General features: G+C 44.0%; 1 protein-coding gene across 2 annotated transcripts in view; it reads left to right on the forward strand.

Annotated features, from left to right (window-relative positions):
• Positions 1–21,606, forward strand: part of MYO5B (myosin VB) — a 690,137-nt gene that overhangs the window by 614,839 nt on the left and 53,692 nt on the right. For both annotated transcript variants that reach the window (XM_033934618.1, XM_033934625.1), the window contains exons 27-29: positions 10,252–10,317; positions 15,746–15,970; positions 17,975–18,063. In XM_033934618.1, coding sequence (XP_033790509.1) covers positions 10,252–10,317; positions 15,746–15,970; positions 17,975–18,063 — 380 coding nt within the window. The remainder of the gene's footprint in view (positions 1–10,251; positions 10,318–15,745; positions 15,971–17,974; positions 18,064–21,606) is intronic.

A 21,606-nucleotide genomic window follows, 5' to 3' on the forward strand; every position in this document is an offset into this window, starting at 1 on the left:
TTCCCTTCCCACAGTCGCGACTACAAACGCGGTCCCGAGTCCTTTGCCGCCCCCCCTTCCCGCGGGCCCGACTACACATGGTGATTTAAGCAGCGTGTGCAACCGTCTTCACACGCTGCTTCGGGTCCTTCTACTGCCCTGATTTACTCTGGCACGTCCGGAGCAAATCAGGGTAGTAGAAGGGCCCGAAGCAGCGTGTTAAGACAGTTGCACACGCTGCTTAAATCGGCAGTCGAGCCCGCGGTAAGGGAAGAAGGGGGGCGGCAAATGACTCGGGTCCCGGGACAGTGGAAAGTTGCTGGGCTCCTCGGTGGGGGCGCTGAGCGGCCGCGATCCCTCTCCTCGTTGTGAAGGGGCAGCGTGGTGCGGTGTGCTCTGAGGGGAGGGGGGAAGTGTGCTCCAGTTTCGCTGCGCCTGTGGCGGCCGGCGGCGATGGGTGCGTGAGAGAAGCCTGCTGCCCGAAGAGGAGGAGCGGCGGGATCTGAAGAGGCTGAGCTGCCCCAACCTGAGATTTCTGCCGTTGGCTCCTTCGGTCCTGGCTGTCTCTTTCGCCATGTTCCGGTAGGGCCGTATTGTGATGTGGAGAGCAGGGAAGGGCGCGCATGCGCACTTGTCTTGCCACATCCCGACAGAAAAGGGATCATGGAACACGCTTGAGGCAAGTGCGCATGCGCGGCTAGCATTTTATTATTTAAGATGTATTTGCCCCACTCATTTTCTGATTCAGTAAAGAGATAGTTAAATTCTAGTTTTAAACCCACTGAAAAGAAAGATGTCTGAAACCCATCCGCAGGCGGGGTGTCACTTTTAAAACAAATAAAAGAAAAATTTTTTTTTTCACTTGCTGCCTAATTAAGCTTTAGAACTCGTTGCCAGACAATGTGGTACAAACAGTTGCTCTGGCATAGGGTTACTAGACGTTCGGATTTCCTCAGACACGTCCTCCTTTTAAAGATATGTCTGGGGGTCCGGACGGCTTTTCAAAACCCGGCACTTTGTCCGGGTTTTGAAAATCTTCCCGACATAATCGCGTCGGGAAGGGGCATCCGCGCATGCGCGGATGCAATGCGGCGATGTCACAATGTCATTGCGTCATGTCCAGGCCTGTGTGGATGCTGTCTAGGGGTAGGGCTGGAGGGCGGAACAGGGCAGGAAAAAGGCAGAACTGGGCGGTCCTATGGGGCGTGGCCATGGGTTCTGATTTTCCTGAAGGAAAATCTGGTCGCCTTGCTCTGGATTTAAAAAAGGGTTGGACACCTAGTGATTCAGGCCCTGATGCACAAAAGGTTTCCTTGCAAGTAAGACTGGTTTTATCATTTGCATGCTATTGTGCTGAGCATCGCCAGTAAAAAAAAAAAAAAAAAAAAAAAAATTCGCTCCCACAATGATATTTTTTACTGTGGTGCCAGAGCCTAACATTCAAGATCCTACATGTTATTCTTCCTCCCCTAATTCCACTATCCTGGAATTCTTCGAGACCTGACACTACCAAATCCGCCCGCAAACTCAAACTATCTTTCCCCTCGTTAAAAGACGTCATGTGTGCAGGTAAATTAGGGAAATCCCTTTTCTTCAAATTCACTGAGCTTTGGAACAACCTCCCTGCCCCACTGCGGAACCTGGGCTCATTCCAATTAGTCCGAAAGCATCTGAAAACCTGGTTTTTCTCCAAAACGTAAAGCTATCTATTTAAAATATAAAGCTAGCTATCCTCTTCATAACCTCTAATTTCTCATTATGTCCTTCCCTCATTTATTGAATTTACCTGTAAACCGTGCCGAGCTCTATCTTTATGGAGATGATGCGGTATACAAACTTAAGGTTTAGTTTAGCTTAGCTTTGTGCATTCAGGCCTCGGTCTGTACATTAAGCTTAATGCATCATCCCTAGGGATCTTGCCTTTTCTCCCCAAACACCTTCCCTTCTCTTTATGCCCAGAGCAGAGAGGACGCTGAGATAAGAGCTCCTCTGTGAACCCTTGAGAAAGCCCTTGTGGGCGAAACGTCGGGGCATGCTAGAGACACTGCATTAAAGGATAAGTAAAAATGAAACATATACCGTACTGTTTGTAGTCTTTATTTGAATATTTTGAAAAAAGACAACAGTTAATACAGCAGTAAGCATACCAGCTACATTTAACCAGAAGGCCAGGATTTGAGAACAATCGTAGATGTGGACACTTTGAGGGCTCTTGTGCAATTCTGTTATCGAATCCTAACCAGTGAGGTTGATATTAGTTGTGGGAGTTTCCAAGTTGCCTCACTCATTCATCGTCAATATTCTTCTAATCTTGCCTTTTCTCCCCAAACACCTTCCCTTCTCTTTATGCCCATATGGGTATCCACAGTCACCCACACACCACTTCTTTACCACAGGGAAAAAAAAAGATTTGGACAAATTTCTGGAGACAAGAGTCCATAAATAATTAAAGTAGACCTAGGGGAAATCACGGCTTATCTCTGAAGGTAAGCAGCATGAAATGTTTCTATTTAGATCATTTTAGCTTCCACTTGTCCACCTTCCAACTTCCACTTGTCGACATTAAATTTCATCTGCCATTTAGATTCGGAGATTTCTGTTAAGGTCTGATTCAGTGGGGGACTCGTTTGATATTAGTGTGACGTTATGTAGAATGGAGTCTGATCTTTTACAATGGAAGGTACTGTGATTACCCTTCCAGAAATGCCAAGTTATCCAGTTCCAGGTTGGAGATTTGTGACAGTCCTGGATTTCTGACCACCTCATCCCGGTGCATTGTGGGACTTAGCAGTGATTTCAATAGGCAGAATCAGGCCCTGCGAATCCCATGTTGCTTTGGGATGTAAAGTCAAAACCAGGAATATCCCTGTCCCAAATTTTCCAGGCCGGGACTGGGTAATTTGGCATCTCTGGTCAATAGTTTTAACGTGAAGGTAAAAATCGCAAGCAAAGCAAATGGATTGAAGATTTTACAGTAGGATCCGCTCCCTGCTAATCTCTCTGCATTGTGGTTTATTTGTGGAGAACATGGCTCCACTCCACTACCCATTGTGTCACCTTCAGTGTGTTTCTTAACCTCCCTGTTCTCCAATGTTGTCTATAAGCTTTATGCGACACAACATTTCAGCTGTTGATGTACAGCATTCAATACGGATGGTGCTACATAAATGCTTCAGGCTCATGTTATTACACACACTAATGGTTCAAAATGAAAAAGTTACAGGCAAACCTGTCTACAGCGAATACAGCAAAATTACACTCTCAGTGCTTGACTGGTCATAGAACACAGCCAATTTAGAGAACAGCTAAGGCGTATAGGGGGAGGACAGATGTTTAGGGCTGTGCATATAAAAAAAAAATTAGAACAGGGGACACAATTGAAACTGCAGGGAAATACTTTTAAAACCAATATTTTTTTTCACTCAAAGAATAGTTAAGCTCTGGAACGCGTTGCCAGAGGTTGTGGTAAAAGCGGATAGCGTAGCTGGTTTTAAGAAAGGTTTGGACAAATTCCTGGAGGAAAAGTCCATAGTCTGTTATTAAGCCATGGGGGGGGGACTTGCTCTGGATCGGTAGCATAGAATGTTGCTACTCTTTGGGGGTTCTGGAATCTTTTGTTACTCTTTGGGATTCCATAATCTTGCTATTCTTTAGGATTCTAAATGGAATGTTGCTACTCCTTGGGTTTTGGCCAGATACTAGTGACCTGGATTGGTGGTCGGACCCAGTAAGGCTGTTCTTATGTTAACTTATAGCTTGCCATTGAATTTTATACAGCCTACGAGACCATAGGAAGTACACGCAGAAAACGGCCTGCACAAATATCATTAAGCAGAGTTTTGTTGTCAGTGGAACTGTTGAAAGATACAACGGGACAAGACTTGTTTCACAGTATTGGTAACTGCTTGGAAAGACAGAAGCGTACAGGAACAAACTAGTCTGCTGGTAATTTGTGTTCATTCAGTTATCACATTGAGTTGTGTTGGCAGTGATTTATATGACATTTGTTCATTTTCTTTCTTGTGCATTCATGCAGCCCTCTCTGAATAAAGGTTGCCCTGATTTATAAAATTCTCAGGGGACTCTGAGCCTTTTCTAAAATACATTATAATGCAGGCAGAGAAGCACAGGCCCGATGGAGAGAGCAATTTTAGAATCACTACGAAGTTTGCACATGTTAAATAGTGCTACATGCAAGAGGTGGATTTTAGAAATGTGGAGGTCAGCAGGGAGCTGATTAAGAACTGTCCACCAAAACTTGAATTTGAGGTGGTTTTGAACCCCAGAGAGTTGAGCACAGTCCTGCCCCCCCTTCTCAGACTTTATGCTGAAGCCCAGGGTCTAAAAAAAAGAAGGTATCGGAGAACTGTGGGCGACTCGGATCAGATGTAAATACTGAAAGTGAAATTTTCCTGGATGTTTATGTATTACTGTTTTAAAACACAAAATGCACATATCTTAGACAGAACTACCCAAACCCTGCCCTATACCTCTCCTTTAAATCTGTACTTGTCACTGCCTATATGCACAAGTAGCCCCTGTTTGAAGACACTACCTATATGTACCTGCAGATGTACAAATGCAAATATTTTTTTACACATGCAAACGTGCATCTTTTTTTTTTTTTTTTTTAAATCACCTCCTTTACAAACAATGACAAATATATTTGCAATTATAGGTCTTCAAAATGTGTGACAGAGCTAGGGGTTCTGCCAGCTTTTCTCTACAAAAGAACACCATAGCTGGTGCTCTGACATACATCCAGCTTATCTATATCAGTGGTTCCCAACCCTGTCCTGGAGGAACACCAGGCCAATTGGGTTTTCAGGCTAGCCCTAATGAATATGCATGAAGCAAATTTGCATGCCTATCACTTCCATCATATGCAAATCTCTCTCATGCATATTCATTAGGGCTAGCCTGAAAACCCGATTGGCCTGGTGTTCCTCCAGGACAGGGTTGGGAATCACTGATCTATATAACCAAGCACTCACACGATTCAAACAAAGCCCACCCCTCCCCCCCCCTCTACATTAACACTTTGGATTTGGATTTTGGATTTAATGAGTCATATTTTTAAACCAGGGCTCACAAGTTATAATTCAGATGCATTAGGTTGATCTCTGCCTCAGAAGACAATATACACTTCTCCCTCCATATTCGCGGTTTCAGTATTCGCAGTTTCGATTATTCACGGTTTATAGCAAGGCTGCCCAAGTCTGGTCCTCGAGATCTACTGGCAGGCCAGGTTTTCAGGTTATCCACAATGAATATGCATGAGAAAGATTTGCCTGCACTGCCTTCTTGGATATGGCGTTACTCGAGAGGGTTCAGAGGAGAGCGACACGTCTGATAAAAGGGATGGAAAACCTTTCATACGCTGAGAGATTGGAGAAACTGGGTCTCTTTTCCCTGGAGAAGAGGAGACTTAGAGGGGATATGATAGAGACTTATAAGATCATGAAGGGCATAGAGAGAGTAGAGAGGGACAGATTCTTCAAACTTTCTAAAAATAAAAGAACAAGAGGGCACTCGGAAAAGTTGAAAGGGGACAGATTCAAAACGAATGCTAGGAAGTTCTTCTTTACCCAAAGAGTGGTAGACTACTGGAATGCGCTTCCAGAGGGCGTAATAGGGCAGAGTACAGTACTGGGGTTTAAGAAAGGATTGGACAATTTCCTGCTGGAAAAGGGGATAGAAGGGTATAAATAGAGGATTACTGCACAGGTCCTGGACCTGTTGTGCCGCCGCGTGAGCGGACTTCTGGGCATGATGGACCTCAGGTCTGACCCAGGAGAGGCATTGCTTATGTTCTTATGTTATCTCTCTCATGCATATTCATTGTGGATATCCTGAAAACCTGGCCTGCCAGTAGATCTCGAGGACCGGACTTGGGCAGCCCTGGTTTATAGGTTGCCTAGAGGAAATCGCTGATTCCAAGCGTTTACAAAGAAAATCGCTGATTCCCAGCACTTTGTTTTGGCTCACCTTCAGAAACAAGCCAGGTCTCCCACCATGTTATTCGCGATTTCACCATATTCACGATAGTTTTTAATAGAAAACAGCAAATAACATATAAAAAAAGTTATTCGCGGTTTTTCAGTATTTGCGGTTCTGTTAATCCCCTATCACAGCGAATACGGAGGGAGAAGTATAGTCTGTGTCCAGAATCAGTGCTGGGTAGTAGCTAGTTACTGTAATTAGTTATATTTTAGGTAACTATCAATGTTACTTTTTTGTATGATCGACTAGTTACTTTATTTTAGTAACTACTAACAAAATGTATTAGTTACTTTCGCGTTACTGATTAAATAGCATGCAAAACAATTGAAAACAAATTTCCATTTGTGCTATTTTACTCATTAACAGTACTTCAAAGCATATTTATTATAATTTTTAACATATTCATTTGTCTTCAGAAGTGCCAGTATTAGCCAAATTATTTCAGTGGCTAAAAATACTATATGGCACTAACCTCTTCATTAGACCCGTTATTTTGTATAATGTTTCACCCGAAGGCTGTATCAAGAAAAAGTATCCCCTTCTGATTTAGCTCCACACCATCCCGATCATTAACGATTTTGAGACAAAGATGCATCTTTAATCATTAATGATCAGTATGGTTTGGAGCTAAATCAGAAGGGGGGACTTTTTCTTGATAACAGCCTTCGGGCGAAACATGTCGGAATGACAGGTCCCTTCCCGATATTTATTGACAAAGGAAAACTCAGAAAAACAAAAGATAAGTTGAAAGTTTTTTTCAGATGAATCATCTATATATTTACTGAGGTATTGAAAGTATTAAAGCACTATAAAGCACTTTATACAAAATAACGGGTCTAATGAAGAGGCTAGTGCCATATAGTATTTTAGCCACTGAAATCATTTGGCTAATACTGGCACTTCTGAAGACCAATGAATAAGTTAAAAATTATAATAAATATGCTTTGACGTACTGTTTTTGGAGAGTACAATTGATAATATAACAGTACAAAGGGTTGCTATATACAATAGTTTACTCATTAAACCTCCAATTCAATTCATTTCTCTTGCCTCGCTACACTGCATTGCAGTAACTACCCATGTAGTGACAAAGACCTGTGGACTGGAAAAGCACCTCGTCAGGGTCATGGGAAACTGGGACTCTGGGCGACCCATGAGGGGATGAATGCTGGCTGCGGCCTAACCCTCAGTAAGGCCACAATGGAGAAAAATGATAATCACAACGTAAGCTCATTTGAGCGATCAGTCTTCACTGATTTTTTTTTTTTTTAATGCTAGTAGGGTCAGACAGCAGAAATATCCATATACGTTGCAAACTTTGTCTGCCGACTTCTAAGCAGACCTACAGTTGTGCAACCAATACTACAGCAAATCTTAAGAAGCATCAGCAAAATGTCCACCTGACTGTGCATGATAAGCTGCCTTCATTGAAGAGATTGGCAAGCTGTTCTTAATTGGATGCATCAGAATCCCTGCCAAAGAAACAACAAACTTTGGCTGCTTCATAGAGCAGTAACGGGGGCATCATTGTGCCACAGAAAAGGGTCAATGATCTCATCACGAATTTTGTTATTGGGGACGTGCAAGCCTTCTCAGTGGTTGAGTCACCAGAATTCATTGAGTTGGTCATTGGTCTTCAACCAGGCAAAACTGTATTGACTCATAAGGCTCTTACTGGACACGTTGAGCACTAGTATCGTAAGATGACAGACGACCTTCATAATAAGCTGTCACATGTGACTGAAGTCTGCACAACAGCTGACATATGGCCATCCCATAACAGAAGCTTTTTTGGAGTTACTGTACACTGAATCGAGATCAGCACATTGGAATGAAAGTCTACATGTTCACGTTTGTGAGGACGACATACTTTCGATCTGATTGCATCCATGCTCGAGAAAATCCACTCCAAATTTTGTATCACTGACAAAGTTCTCTGCACAGTTACTGACAACAGATCAAACTTTAAGGAGTTCAAAGAGTTCTCAGAAGCAGAAACAACGGTCGTAGAACCAACACAAGTTGTCATGAATTGACAATGGAGAGGTGACCTTCACAAACATTGCAGACATCCTAGACAACCAAACAGATGCAGAAGCAACAGAGTATGCACTTCCATCTCACCATCGTAGTAGTACCCACACAATGAATTTGATTGCTGTATCTGATTCAGAAAGGGCCAATGAAGATGCAAATTACAAGACGTTAAGCCGTAGAATCTTGGTGAAATGCAACGCCTTCTGGAGCAAGTGCAGTAAAAGTCCACAGGCAGCTGAAATAATGTATGAGACTTCAGAAACTACACTTGCTGTACCAAATGTTACTAGATGGAATTCATTCTATTATACTGTTGGCAAAGTGTGGAGAAGTCTGAAACTGTGCTCAATGACATTTGTGAGAAGCTTTCCCTAACAGCTTTCTGCTCAAATGAAATTGCTTTCATGGCAGAGTATATTAAGGTGATGAAACCAATTGCTATGGCATTGGACACACTGCAGGCTGAAGACCAGTGTTTCATGGGAGTTCTTCTGCCAATAATTTCTTCCCTGTGTGCACATCTTACCTCCATCAGGCCTTCATTTAAATTTGCCAGCCCACTTGTTGGATGATCTAATGAATGGAATCATTAAGCGCTTTGGTCCGCTTGAAGGTAAGGATGATTTAATTGTAGCAAATGTTTCACATCCACAATTCAAGCTGCGATGGATCCAGTCAGTTGCTGCCAGAGCTCGTGCCAAATATTTTGCTAATGCAAGCTCAGGCTGATTCTGCAAACACAACTCCTAATGCAGCACCATCTACCTGTGAAGACACCAGCTTCTTCCACTTCTGTAAATCAAAGAAAGGGGACAACGCTATACCTTCAGAACTTTAATTATCAGTCTCCAGCACTATCCAACTGTGAAGTGTGAATGAAATGTCTATTCCGAAGAATATGAGCCTTCCATCAAGCACACCAGTGGAGAGACTCTTCAGCATTGGTGGACAGATTCATACACCACGCAGGAATAGTTTAACCAGTGAGCATTTTGAAATGCTTTTAATGCTCAGAGCCAATAAGAAACTCATTTGAAAATAAAGTACTTGTTGTAATGTTCATATAGTTATAATTAATAAACAAAGTAACTATTAACTACCTAATTTTTTTTAGTAACTAGTAAAGTAACTACATTTAGGCGTCCTTTTACTAAGGCGTGCTTAGCCATTTTAACGCACGCTACACGCTAATGCATCCCTAGAATATAATGGATGCGTTTAGCGTTTAGCGTGCACTAAAACAGTTAGCGTGTCTTATTAAAAAGACCCCTTAGTGAAGGGTAACTGAAATCAGTAACTAGTTACATTTTGTGCCATGTAACTACCGTGTTTCCTCGAAAATAAGCCCTGCCCCTGAAAATAAGCCCTAGTCGCCGCCGGCAGCAGCTCTCCCCCCGCGACCCTTCCATCTCTCCCACCCATTCGAACCCCGACCGTGAAACTAAAATACAGTACCTTATAACAAACCACATCATCGGCAGCACAGGCCCCATCGTGGCTTTGTCACACCCGGGGGGGTTCCTCTGCCGCGTTGCTGACATCAGCAACACGGCAGAGGAGCGCCCGGGCGTGAGAAAGCCGCGATGGGGCCTGTGCTGCCAACGATATGGTTTGTTAAAAGGTACTGTATTTCGGTCTCGCGGTCGGGGTTCAGATGGGTGGGAAAGATGAAAGGGTTAGCAGGGAGAGGGGGACTGCGTGGCGGTGGGGGGGATGGGAGGGAATAAAACATTCTCCACGGGGGGATGGGAGGAAGGGAGGGATATAAGCTGTAAGGGTTTTGCTGCACAAGAGATGGGAAGGAGGGAGGGATAGAAGCTGAAAGATTTCTGCTGCACAAGGGGAGGGAGGGATATAGGCTGCAAGGGTTCTGCTGCACAGGGGATGGGAGGAAGGGGAGGGATAAAAGATACTGCACAAGGGGATGGGTGAGAGGGAAGAAAGATGCTACACATATGGGGGAGAGAAAGGAAATAGGAAGAATTGGGGTGGAGGAGAGGAAGGGAGAGATAATCATTGTACATGAAAAAAAATAACACCTCCCGAAAATAAGACCTAGTGCCTTTTTTGGGCCCAAAATTAATATAAGACAGTGTCTTATTTTGGGGGAAACACGGTAGTAATGCTAACTAGTTACTTTTTTACAGTAACTAGCACATCACTGGTCCTGATACCTTTCAGTCCAAAACTTTACTGAGCCCTCAACTACCCATTTCTGTTTTTTCCATTCAGGTGATTGAAACAAACAAACAAACTGCTTCCGACCAAGATACAGATCTAGCCTACAACAATCTTAAGGTAAGGAGATTCTTCTTCATGCTCAAAATATGAGGACCTCCTCCTGTAACAGGCTAAATCGATCCAGCATATTAAAGAACTGTTTCTGGCAACTTTCTCATGTTGTGGTCCCACACTCAGCTCAATGACAGCATTTTCTCCTCCTTGAGACCACCTTGGGTCATATAAGGCTTTCGGGCTCCAAAACATTAAGATCAGGAAAGACAGGTCCCTCCACTTCTGTGGCCACACCCTTAGGAAAGTCTAAAACAGAAACATGCCCATTTTGAGGACAAGACAGAGAGCGCTCACAGGGGGGGTTGTTTTATTTACATTCCATTACTTTCTTTTATTCCGCCGATACCTTGTGATTCTCGGCGGATTACAAAAGGATGAGATTCTGGTCATATCCGGAAGATTACTGTACAGGGAAGCTATTTATTGGTTGGAACATTTGGGGCTCATTTTACAAAGCCGCGCTAGCGGTTTTAGCGCATGCACCGGATTAGCGCGTGCTATAGTGCGTGCTAGCTGAAAATCTACCACCTGCTCAAAAGGAGGCAGTAGCAGCTATTCCGCGGGTTAAGGTCCTAGCACGGTTTTGATGGAGTGAGGTTATTGGTTGTATCAGGAGTTTGTCTTGATATATTTCAAATAACCTGGTTTTTATTTCCCTCCTGAAGGCTTTGTAGTTTGGTTTACTTATGGATTATGGGATGGAAGGGATAGAATTTTTTTTATAATATATGGATTATAGTTTTAACAATTGTGAATTATTTATTATTTGTAAAGAATATCTTTTTGTATAATTTATGTGTATTTTTACTCTATTCCTTTAATAAAATGTTTGAGCATAAATAAGGGGGGAGGGGGAAGGGGGGAATGTATAGAGGTATGAGGTGGGTAATATGGAAATATATTTTGGAGGAATGATAGAAATATGTATGAAAATTGGTATTGTGAATATAATTGTAAAGAACATCTTATTGTATTATATTATTGTATACTTATTTGATTCCTTCAGTAAAATGTTATAAACTAACCCACACTATCTCCTAGGTGGGGGGTACAACAAAAATGGAACACGGAAAGTAAACAAAAGAGAAAACTAATATTCCAGCAAGTGCCACAGATTTAAAAGTTTAGCCTGAACAAGGAAAGGCCTTTCATTGTTTCTTGAAGGCCTGAAGTTTCAGTTCTGAGCTAAGCAATTTTTCCAGACTTGACAGCAACTTTACAGCCACTGGTTGGCATTGTGCTGCTCTCTTTTTTGGACCTAATTTTGTGCTGCAACTTCTTTTGCCTTTCTCTTTTTTCTATGTGATTTTATAACCACCTGCTTTAATATATAAAACGCTCTTGTATATTTAAAATGGACCCCAGCATGGAAACCCCTTTAAAGAATCTGAGCCCTAGACTGGTATTCTATATTAGAGAATGACACGGGGCCAAATTTTTCCCCGTCCCTGCGGGAACTCATTTTCCCAACCCCCCCACGAGTTCTTTTCCTGTCCCTGCCCCATTCCTGCAAGCTCTGTCCTCATCTGCACAAGCCTCAAACACTTTACAATCATAAGTAGCACCATTCTAGAGCTCAGATTGTGATGTCATAATGCCTCATTCCACCAATGCCTAAGCTCCGTACTCATCTGCACAAGCCTCAAACACTTTACAATCATAAGTAGCACCATTCTAGAGCTCAGATTGTGATGTCATAATGCCTCATTCCACCAATGCCTAAGCTCCGTCCTCATCTGCACAAGCCTCAAACACTTTACAATCATAAGTAGCACCATTCTAGAGCTCAGATTGTGATGTCATAATGCCTCATTCCACCAATGCCTAAGCTCCGTCCTCATCTGCACAAGCCTCAAACACTTTAAAATCATAAGCAGCAACATTCTAGAGCTCAGATTGTGATGTCATAATGTCTCATTCCACCAATGCCTAAGCTCCGTCCTCATCTGCACAAGCCTCAAACACTTTAAAATCATAAGTAGCAACATTCTAGAGCTCAGATTGTGATGTCATAATGCCTCATTCCACCAATGCCTAAGCTCTGTCCTCATCTGCACAAGCCTCAAACACTTTAAAATCACAAGTGTTCGAGGCTTCTGAGGTTAAGGCAGAGCTTACAGGAGTAGGACAGGGACAGCGATGAAACCCATGGGGGAAGGGGAAATTGAGTTCCTGCGGAGACGGAGAAAAATTTGTCCCCATGTCATTCTCTATTCTGTATCTGTCTTTGATGATACATATTTTGAAAGTGGGCATTCAGGTGGATGGAGCACACACTTGCACATGTAAACTATAGAATCCTAAAATTTGTGCAATTATCTGTTTGTGAGCATTTACACCAGTTTTATGGGTAGTATAAGTGCTCATGCTTATTATAATATGTACCTGGTTACACTAGTATTCTAAACAGAACAGTAGGTGCTTTTTTTTTTTTTTTTTTAAAGAATAGGCTCCAAGAAGGAGTGCATAGCAGGCATTTAAAAATAGGCATTCCTTTATGGAATTACTCTTAGTGTTTGCTTGTACAAGTTACACATGGCAGAATATACTGACTGATGACCCTTCTAGGAAGAAGAGGCTAATTAAGTTGAGTGCAAAATTATGTCCCTGGTTTACAGTTATCATATCTCTGGAAAGGACATGCTGATCTTTGAGTCTGCTTACTGAACTGTTGCACCAATTAATTCTCTGTCCTTTACAAAACTTTCCATCCAAAGCTTTCCTCAACTGCTCTCTGTGCCCTAATCTAACCTTATGCTCTGAAATACAACCTAAAATACTAATCTAGACTAAAACATTTTATATATAAAACCCTAAGAGAGACTCTAAAAACTACACTATTGCCTAAACTGACTTTGCGGGAAAAACAGAGTACTGAACTAAAAAAGTAAAAGAGAAGGACAATGAAATAACCTACTGAAGCCTAAGTTTACCTTTTCCCAAGTTTGAATGCCAGCAGGTAAGATATTCCAATGGAATTTTTCTTCCCCTTAGCATAGGGTTGGCAGATTTGGCAATCGGAAAAGCCGGACTCCTAGACCCGCCCAGTTCCACCCATCCCTGCCCTGTAACACCCTAATCCCGCCTCCAGTACCACCATAGCCCCTCCCCCCTCTGCCTGCTCTTGTCGGGGAGGGAGGAAGTCTGCTCGTGCGCAAATGCCACGCAATGACAAAATGTCAGGTTTTGAAAAGCCACCTGGACCCCCAAACATGTCCTCAAAAGGAGGACATATCCAGGGAGATCCGGAATTCTGGTAACCCTACCTTAGCAGAGCCTCACCAGTACCACTTCAGGAGAGTCTGACCTCTTCCTGCTTTTATACTACTGCCTAACTCTGCCCTATGAGGAAGACGCCATCAGATCAATTCCTTCCTAGATTCGTTGGGCTAATTGTTCCTTGTAAAAGGCTTCCACCAATTGGCTCCCTATACATACATCAGGGTGTGTCTGGGTCTGGAGCTGGAGTCCCCCAAAGGCAGTCTCTGTTGGTCCCTCACTCGATTAGAGCTCGGTGCCTCCACCTGAGGAAAATAAATATTAGTGGGTGGGTTCACCCTCTTCTTCCCTCCAGGAAAAATCCCAAAAAAGCTTCTGTGAACAAGGTTAGCTAATAAATTAAACTTATTTATTTGAACTAGGTACATAGGCTTAATCATAAAACAAATAGTCAAAAATAGTTTTCAACAAATCTGATACTTCCACACTTAAACCAATACATGTGCAGTTAGTTCGACACTGTGTGTATATTATTCAGATATTCAAACCCTTGGTCCATAGACTCTTGAACCTTTAACTCTCATTTCAAATTCAGCATTTCCAAAACCCTTTATGCCTCTCTCAGTTCTGACTGCCAGTCCTGTAGTTGTATGTTCCTCCCATGTTTCTTGGCTTAGTCACTAGGTGGGCATGCTGTGTACCTAGATCCCTCCTTTCCAATCCACTCTCTCCCAGTCCCCAATTTCTCATCCAATCCATGGAAGGCCTGCCCCTTTGGCAGCCTCCTGGTGATTGTCCCTTAACTCTGAGGGCCCTGGCCCCTCTCATGAGCACTACACTTCCGCCGCTATTCTCCAGGGAGTCTATTCCCTATTTAGGTGGCCTGGCACCTCTGTTGGGCTACTAGTGCTAATCTGCACTCTGGTAGCCTTCCCTCCTTTGAGAAGAGCCTCTGAGGTAGCTCCCTGCTGGGGTCCCAGTTACCAGCCCTCAACAGGGCTCGGCAGCCACCAGTAACAGGGCTGCCTCTGCTCTTCTCGGCCCTCAGGCACCAATAGTGCCTCCGCAGGCCCTTTTCCTCTGCCGTGAGCTGCTCCCAAAGGCCGCTTTGCCATCCTTTTCTTCTGCCCCGAGCTGCTCCCAAAGGATGTTTGCCGTAAGCCTAACTCCCAAGGACTGTTGGTCTTCTGTCCTGAGATCTCTGCTCCCAAGGGCTGCCAATCCATTTCTTCAAGAGTATCCCTAGTGGTATACCTCTGCTGGTACAGTGATAAGAGTTTTCCAGTTAAGGAGCTACCTCCCAAATGAATATAATGTACAGATATGATACTATGCAGCGCAAACTCATAGATTCTAGACTTTAATTCAGCAAGCTGGTTCTCTCACCCTCCCACCATTTCTTTTCTCTTTTGAACTTGTGGGGAGTAGATATCTGCTTCTGTTATTCTGACTCAGCTCTGCTCAAGACATATCCCCACATTAATTTGAGCCCACAAGCTTTAATCCCTTTCATTAGATAACCTCTTAAAATGCATAATATTTCACCCAAGTGTTTGAGTGTTCATCATTCAGTGCATGATTTGCATATGGAGTTTACCCACCCCCTCTGTAGCTGACCCGGAAACCTTCCCTCTGACATCAGAGCTTTCTGACCGCGGCTTTGTGACTGGTTGGAAGGAAGGAGGAGGAAGGAGCTGACCAGAACAGAGGTGCACAAACTTGTGACACAGAATAGAGAGAGGGAGAAAGAAAGAGGGACACATTAGGACATGGAGGGAAGAAGCCAGACCCCTGTTTGTACCTATAAGTCGGACATTCATAACCCAGGGTATACTTGAACATGCAGTTATATGCTTAACCACTAAAGTTAGGCATGAGCACTAACACTGGCTTTTGAGATGGTGTTGCATGTTCAAGTATACCCTGGGTTATGAGATGGTGTTCATCATACTTAAAGTTAGATGCGTCAGTCTAGACCAGGGGTGGGCAACTGTGGTCCTCGAGGGCCGGAATTCAGTTGGGTTTTCAGGATTTCCCCAATGAATATGCAGTGCAAATAGATCTCGTGCATATTCATTGGGGAAATCCTGAAAACCTGTCTGGATTCCGGCCTTCGAGGACCGGAGTTACCTACCCCTGGTCTAGACGTATGTTAGTATTCTATAATGGCAGTTCTGCAACCTTTCTTGAATTTATTCTGATGTATTTACAGAGGCAGGAGCTGGAATCGGAAAACAAAAAACTGAAAAATGAACTGAATGAGCTGAGGAAGGTCATTGGCGACCAAGCCACGGAGAACGGTGAGGAGGGTTATAATTTGCTGCTGAACCAACTCAAGTCCGCTAACGAAGAGCTGGAAGTGCGGAAGGAGGAAGTGCTTATCCTGCGGACACAGATTGTCAATGCAGCCCAGCAGCAAGAGGCCGGCAGGAACATGGTACATGCGCGGGGAAGAATGGGGGAGGGTGCGGCCTGGCACTTGAGTCCAGGTCTCAGAGTAGTCCTGTTAGGTGCCATGTTCGAGTTCTAGCAACTTGCTAAATTACAGATCTTGTAAAACGAAATTGGTTTTGTGCTAGTCCGGCAATGTCCTCCAGCATCATCCCCTTGGTTGTTCCTTCGATCTTCCCGAACATGATTTCCTCCTCCAGTGATCTCTCTCCTGATTGTTTGACCAAAATAAGACAGTTGTAACTTCCATCATTTGGGCTTTGAGTAGCATAGCCAGTTTGATCTCTTCCAGAATCAATTTATTTCTTCTGGCGGTCCGTGGTATGTATAAAATCCTTCTCCAGCACCAAAGCTCAAATTTATTTATTTATTTTTGTTATCTATATACCACCTATTAATTGTCTAAGTGGTTTACATTCAGGTCCTAAGTCGTTTGTCCCTCTCTGTCCCGGTGGACTCACAGTTTATCTAATGTGCCTGGGGCAGTGGAGGAGTGAGTGACTTGCACAAGGAGCAGCGCAGGGCTTGAACCCACAACCTCGGGGTGCTGAAGCTGTAACCACTAGGCCACTCGCTTTCTTAAGGATGTCACTTGTATCCCTTGTTGTGTTCTATTGTCTCAGTGTAATTTCAATTTGCGTCTTTGAGTACTTTCCTCTGTACGAGTTCAGCCATTGAAACAAGTGTCCTTAAAAGATGTTTGTTTTAGGTTTCTGGATTTCGCTGTGTCTTGTTAGGTAGAAACCAACGTTTTAGCCATCATGCTGTGACTTTCTTCAGGGTATGCTGTGAGGTCTGCAGTTTGTCTTTATATATAGCGGGTCCACTGACCTGATTGAGAACAGGGAGGTCCATTGGTCATGAATTTGAATTTTGGCGAGAAAGTTTGTTGGTTTCCCATAGAATGGAAAAGTCTCTAGGAAATTAGCCAAACTTTTTTTTAAATTCTGCTAAGCTAACTGTTTTTACTTTATTCTCCAGCAATGAATTCCATATTTTAATTATATGTTGAGTGAAGAAATATTTTCTCCAATTTGTTTTAGTTGCTTCATCGCATGCCCCCTAGTTCTAATTTTTTTTTAGAAAGAGTAAACAAGCGATTAACATTTAATCATTCCACTCCACTCTGTATTTTATAGACCTCTATCATATCTGCCTTGAGTTGTCTCTTCTCCAGGCTGAAGAGCCCTAACCGCTTTAGCCTTTCCTCATAGGGAAGTCATCCCATCCCTTTTATCATTTTTGTTGCCCTTCTCTTCGCCTTTTCTAATTCCACTATATCTTTTTTGAGATGCGGCATCCAGAATTGTACAAAAGAGAGAGGACATATCAGTCATATCCCACCCTTTTATCATATATACAGCAGTGAAGGTCTAGTGGACAGCCATAATTAAACATTGAAGGACACTTATACTTTTAGTCTTATCAAGGTAAAGAAATTTTCATATAGCCAATTTATATGAATAAATTGGTTTCTAGCTGCATAAATGGATTTGAAAATTGCTGTCCAAAATCTACCGTATATACTCAAATATAAACAGATTTTGGGTCCAAAAAAATGACCTAAAATTGGGGTTGTTTATATTTCAGTCTTCCCCTTCTAGTGCCACTACAAGCCCCTACCCCCGAACCGCCAGACTTTTGCTGTCACAGTCGATGCGTGCCGGAACCCCTTGCCTGCACCTTAACCCCTACTGGAATGTCAGTTAGTGCTTCTTCCCTTTCTCCCTCCCAAGTGGAGAGTAACACTTATGCTCACACTCCCATCCATACCCCCTACTGGAATGTCAGCTAGTGCCCCTTCCCTCCCTCCCCAAGTGAGAGTAATGCCCCCCAGGTCTGTTGTGATTTCCTAGTGGTCTAGCAGCGTGCTAGGGCAGGAGCGATTTCCCCTTCCTCCTCCACAGTAAAAATGGTCGTTTATATTTGAGTTAGCATTTTTCAAAACTGAACTTTAGAATAAGATTTTATACCTTTTTGTTTTGTCTAGGAAACCATCGCAAGCTGGCCAAACAGTGACAAACATGTTGATCAGGATGATGCGATCGAAGCCTACCATGGAGTCTGTGAAACGAACCGGTAAGTGTGGTATTTCTTGTAGTAGCAGTTTTTAGAGGGGTCAAACTCTTAACAACCAAGAGAGAGAACATAAGAACATAAGAAGTTGCCTCCGCTGAGGCAGACCATAGGTCCATCCTGCTCAGCGGTCCGCTCCCGCGGCGGCCCATCAGTCCCATTGACTGAGCAATGGTCTATACCTATCTATACCCCCCAATCCCTTTTTCTTCTAGGAATCTATCCAAACCTTCTTTGAAACCATTTAGTGTTTTCTTGTCTACAACAGCCTCTGGAAGCGCGTTCCATGTATCTACCACCCTCTGAGTGAAAAAGTACTTCCTAGCGTTTGTTCTAAACCTGTCCCCTTTCAATTTCCCCCAATGCCCCCTTGTGCTTGTGGTGCCCCTTAATTTGAAAAATCTGTCCCTGTCTACTTTTTCTATGCCCTTCAGGATCTTGAAGGTTTCTATCATGTCTCCTCTAAGTCTTCGCTTCTCCAGGGAGAAAAGTCCCAACTGCTTCAATCTGTCGGTATATGGGAGATTTTCCATTCCCCTTATCAGTTTGGTTGCTCTTCTTTGTACTCCCTCAAGTACCGCCATGTCTTTCTTGAGGTACGGCGACCAGTACTGGACACAGTACTCCAGATGCGGCCGTACCATTGCACGATACAGCGGCATGATAACTTCCTTCGTCCTGGTTGTAATACCCTTCTTAATGATACCCAGCATTCTGTTTGCTTTCCTAGAGGCTGTGGCGCATTGCGCCGATGCCTTCAGTGTTGCGTCTACCATCACTCCCAGGTCTCTCTCCAGGTTACTAACCCCTAGTGGTGTTCCCCCCATTTTGTATGTGAACATCGGGTTCTTTTTCCCCACGTGCATGACCTTGCATTTCCCCACGTTGAAGCTCATCTGCCATTTTTTGGCCCACTTTTCCAGCTGCGTTAGATCCTTTTGGAGATCCTCGCAGTCTTCCTTGGTTTGAGCCCTGCTGTATAGTTTGGTGTCATCTGCAAATTTAATGACTTCACACTTAGTTCCCGCCTCTAGGTCATTTATGTAGATATTGAACAAGAGCGGTCCCAGCACCGACCCCTGCGGAACTCCGCTCGTGACCCCTTTCCAGTCTGAGTAGTGGCCCTTTACGCCAACCCTCTGCTTCCTGTTTGACAGCCAGTTTTTGATCCATCGGTGGACCTCCCCTTGTACCCCGTGGTTCCATATCTTTTTAAGCAGTCTCTCGTGTGGCACCTTGTCGAAGGCTTTTTGGAAGTCAAGGTAAATGATGTCTATAGATTCCCCTTTATCCACCTGGCTGTTCACGCCCTCAAAGAAGTACAATAAGTTTGTGAGGCATGACCTACCCTTACAGAAGCCATGTTGACTTGGTTTTAGCTGCCCATTTTTTTCGATGTGCTCACAGATGCCGTCTTTAATCAGTGCCTCCATCATCTTTCCCGGGACTGAGGTCAGGCTCACCGGCCTGTAGTTTCCCGGGTCCCCCCTTTGCGCCCTTTTTGAAGATGGGCGTGACATTTGCTATTTTCCAATCCTCCGGGATCTCTCCGGTTTTTAAGGATAGGTTGCATATCTGTCGAAGTGGCTCCGCTATTACGTCTTTTAGTTCCTTGAGTACCCTTGGGTGAATGCCATCCGGACCCGGCGATTTGTCGCTCTTTAGTCTGTCAATCTGCTTGAGTACATCCTCTTGGCTTACCTCTAAATTGACCAGCTTATCCTCTTGGTCTCCTATTACGATCTCCTCGGGTTCTGGAATGTTGGTTATATTCTCCATCGTGAAGACTGACGTGAAGAACTCATTTAACCTGTCAGCTATCTCTTTCTCTTCTTTTACAACTCCCTTTCGGTCTCCATCGTCCAATGGTCCCACTTCTTCTCTCGCCGGTTGCTTCCCCTTCACGTATCTGAAGAACGACTTGAAGTTTGTTGCTTCCTTTGCCAGTCTCTCTTCGTATTCTCTTTTTGCTTTTCTAATCACTCGGTGACACTCTTTCTGGTGTTCTTTGTGCCTTTTTTGGTTCTCCTCTGTTTGATCTTTTTTCCATTTTCTGAACGATGCTTTCTTGTCGCTTATCGCCTTCTTCACTGCACTTGTTATCCACACTGGGTTTTTTGTTCTATTTTTTTTGCACCCTTTTCTGAACTTGGGGATGCATATGCTTTGTGCTTCGTGCACAGTCTCCTTGAGTAAGGTCCAGGCTTTTTCTACGGATTCCGTCTTCCCTATGTTGCCTTTGAGCTTCTTTCCCACCATTTTTCTCATGGCATCATAATTTCCTTTTTTGAAGTTGAGTGCCGTCGTTGTGGTTCTTTTCCCCTTTGATGATCCAATTTCAAGCTTGCACTGGATCATGTTGTGATCGCTGTTACCTAGTGGGGGTAATACCGCCACCTCCTTTGCTGGCCCCCCTAGTCCGTTAAAGATTAGGTCAAGAGTGGCATCGCCCCGTGTTGGTTCCGTGACCAGCTGCTCCATGAAACAGTCCCTCGTGACTTCTATGAATTTTGTCTCTCTTGCGCAGTTTGAGTGCCCAATACTCCAGTCTATCCCAGGATGGTTGAAGTCCCCCATCACCACCACATTTCCGCTTCTGCATACCTGTTTCAGTTCAGCCTCCATCTCCTGGTCGATTTCTTCCGGTTGTCCAGGTGGGCGGTAGTACAGACCCAGTTTAATGTCTGCTCCTGCTCCTCCCTGTAGCTTAACCCATAGTGATTCCAGGCCATCCGCCCGTACTGTTGTTTCCGTCCTGGCTGATGGTATGGAGTCTTTTATGTACAGCGCTATTCCTCCACCCTTTTTATGTGTCCTGTCTCTCCTGTATAGTTTGTACCCTGGTATGGCCACATCCCATTGATTGTCCTCGGTCCACCACGTTTCTATGACTCCAATTATGTCTAGGTCCTTATTGCTGGCTGTGATTTCCAGTTCTCCCATTTTGGCCCTCAGGCTCCTAGCATTTGTGTATAGGCAGTTTAAGACCCAGTTTTTTGTCCTCTCTCTTTGTTTCCCTTGTGCTTTGGTATTCCTGCAGTTTCCCTCATGGTTTGCCAGCCCCTGAGCTTCGTCCTCCTCCTGTTGTGTGTGTGTGACGTCCTCTGCCTGTTTCCCCTGCGCCTCCTGCTCTCCTAATTCCCACTCAGTCCTGGGCTCTTTTTCACAATGACTTTGCCCCTCTGTTTCCTGTTGTTCTGTATTGGTCCCGCTTACCTGGTCCATTTGTGCCCTCGATCCCTGCAATGCGTCTTTAGGTCCTTTTTCAACCCATACACCCTCAGACCCGAGTCCTCTTTTACAATGTCCCAGTTCAGTATCTTTGTCAGGTACTGATGTCCGATGTGAGCATGAACTAGACCCATATAGAAACATGATGGCAGATAAAGGCCAAATGGCCCATCCAGTCTGCCCATCCGCAGCAACCATTATCTCTTTCTCTCTCTGAGAGATCCCACGTGCCTATCCCAGGCTTTCTTGAATTCAGACACAGTCTCTGTCTTCACCACCTCTTCGGGAGACTGTTCCACGCATCTACTACCCTTT

Source organism: Geotrypetes seraphini, chromosome 1, assembly GCF_902459505.1.
Source record: "Geotrypetes seraphini chromosome 1, aGeoSer1.1, whole genome shotgun sequence".
In the NCBI taxonomy this organism is placed as follows: domain Eukaryota; kingdom Metazoa; phylum Chordata; class Amphibia; order Gymnophiona; family Dermophiidae; genus Geotrypetes; species Geotrypetes seraphini.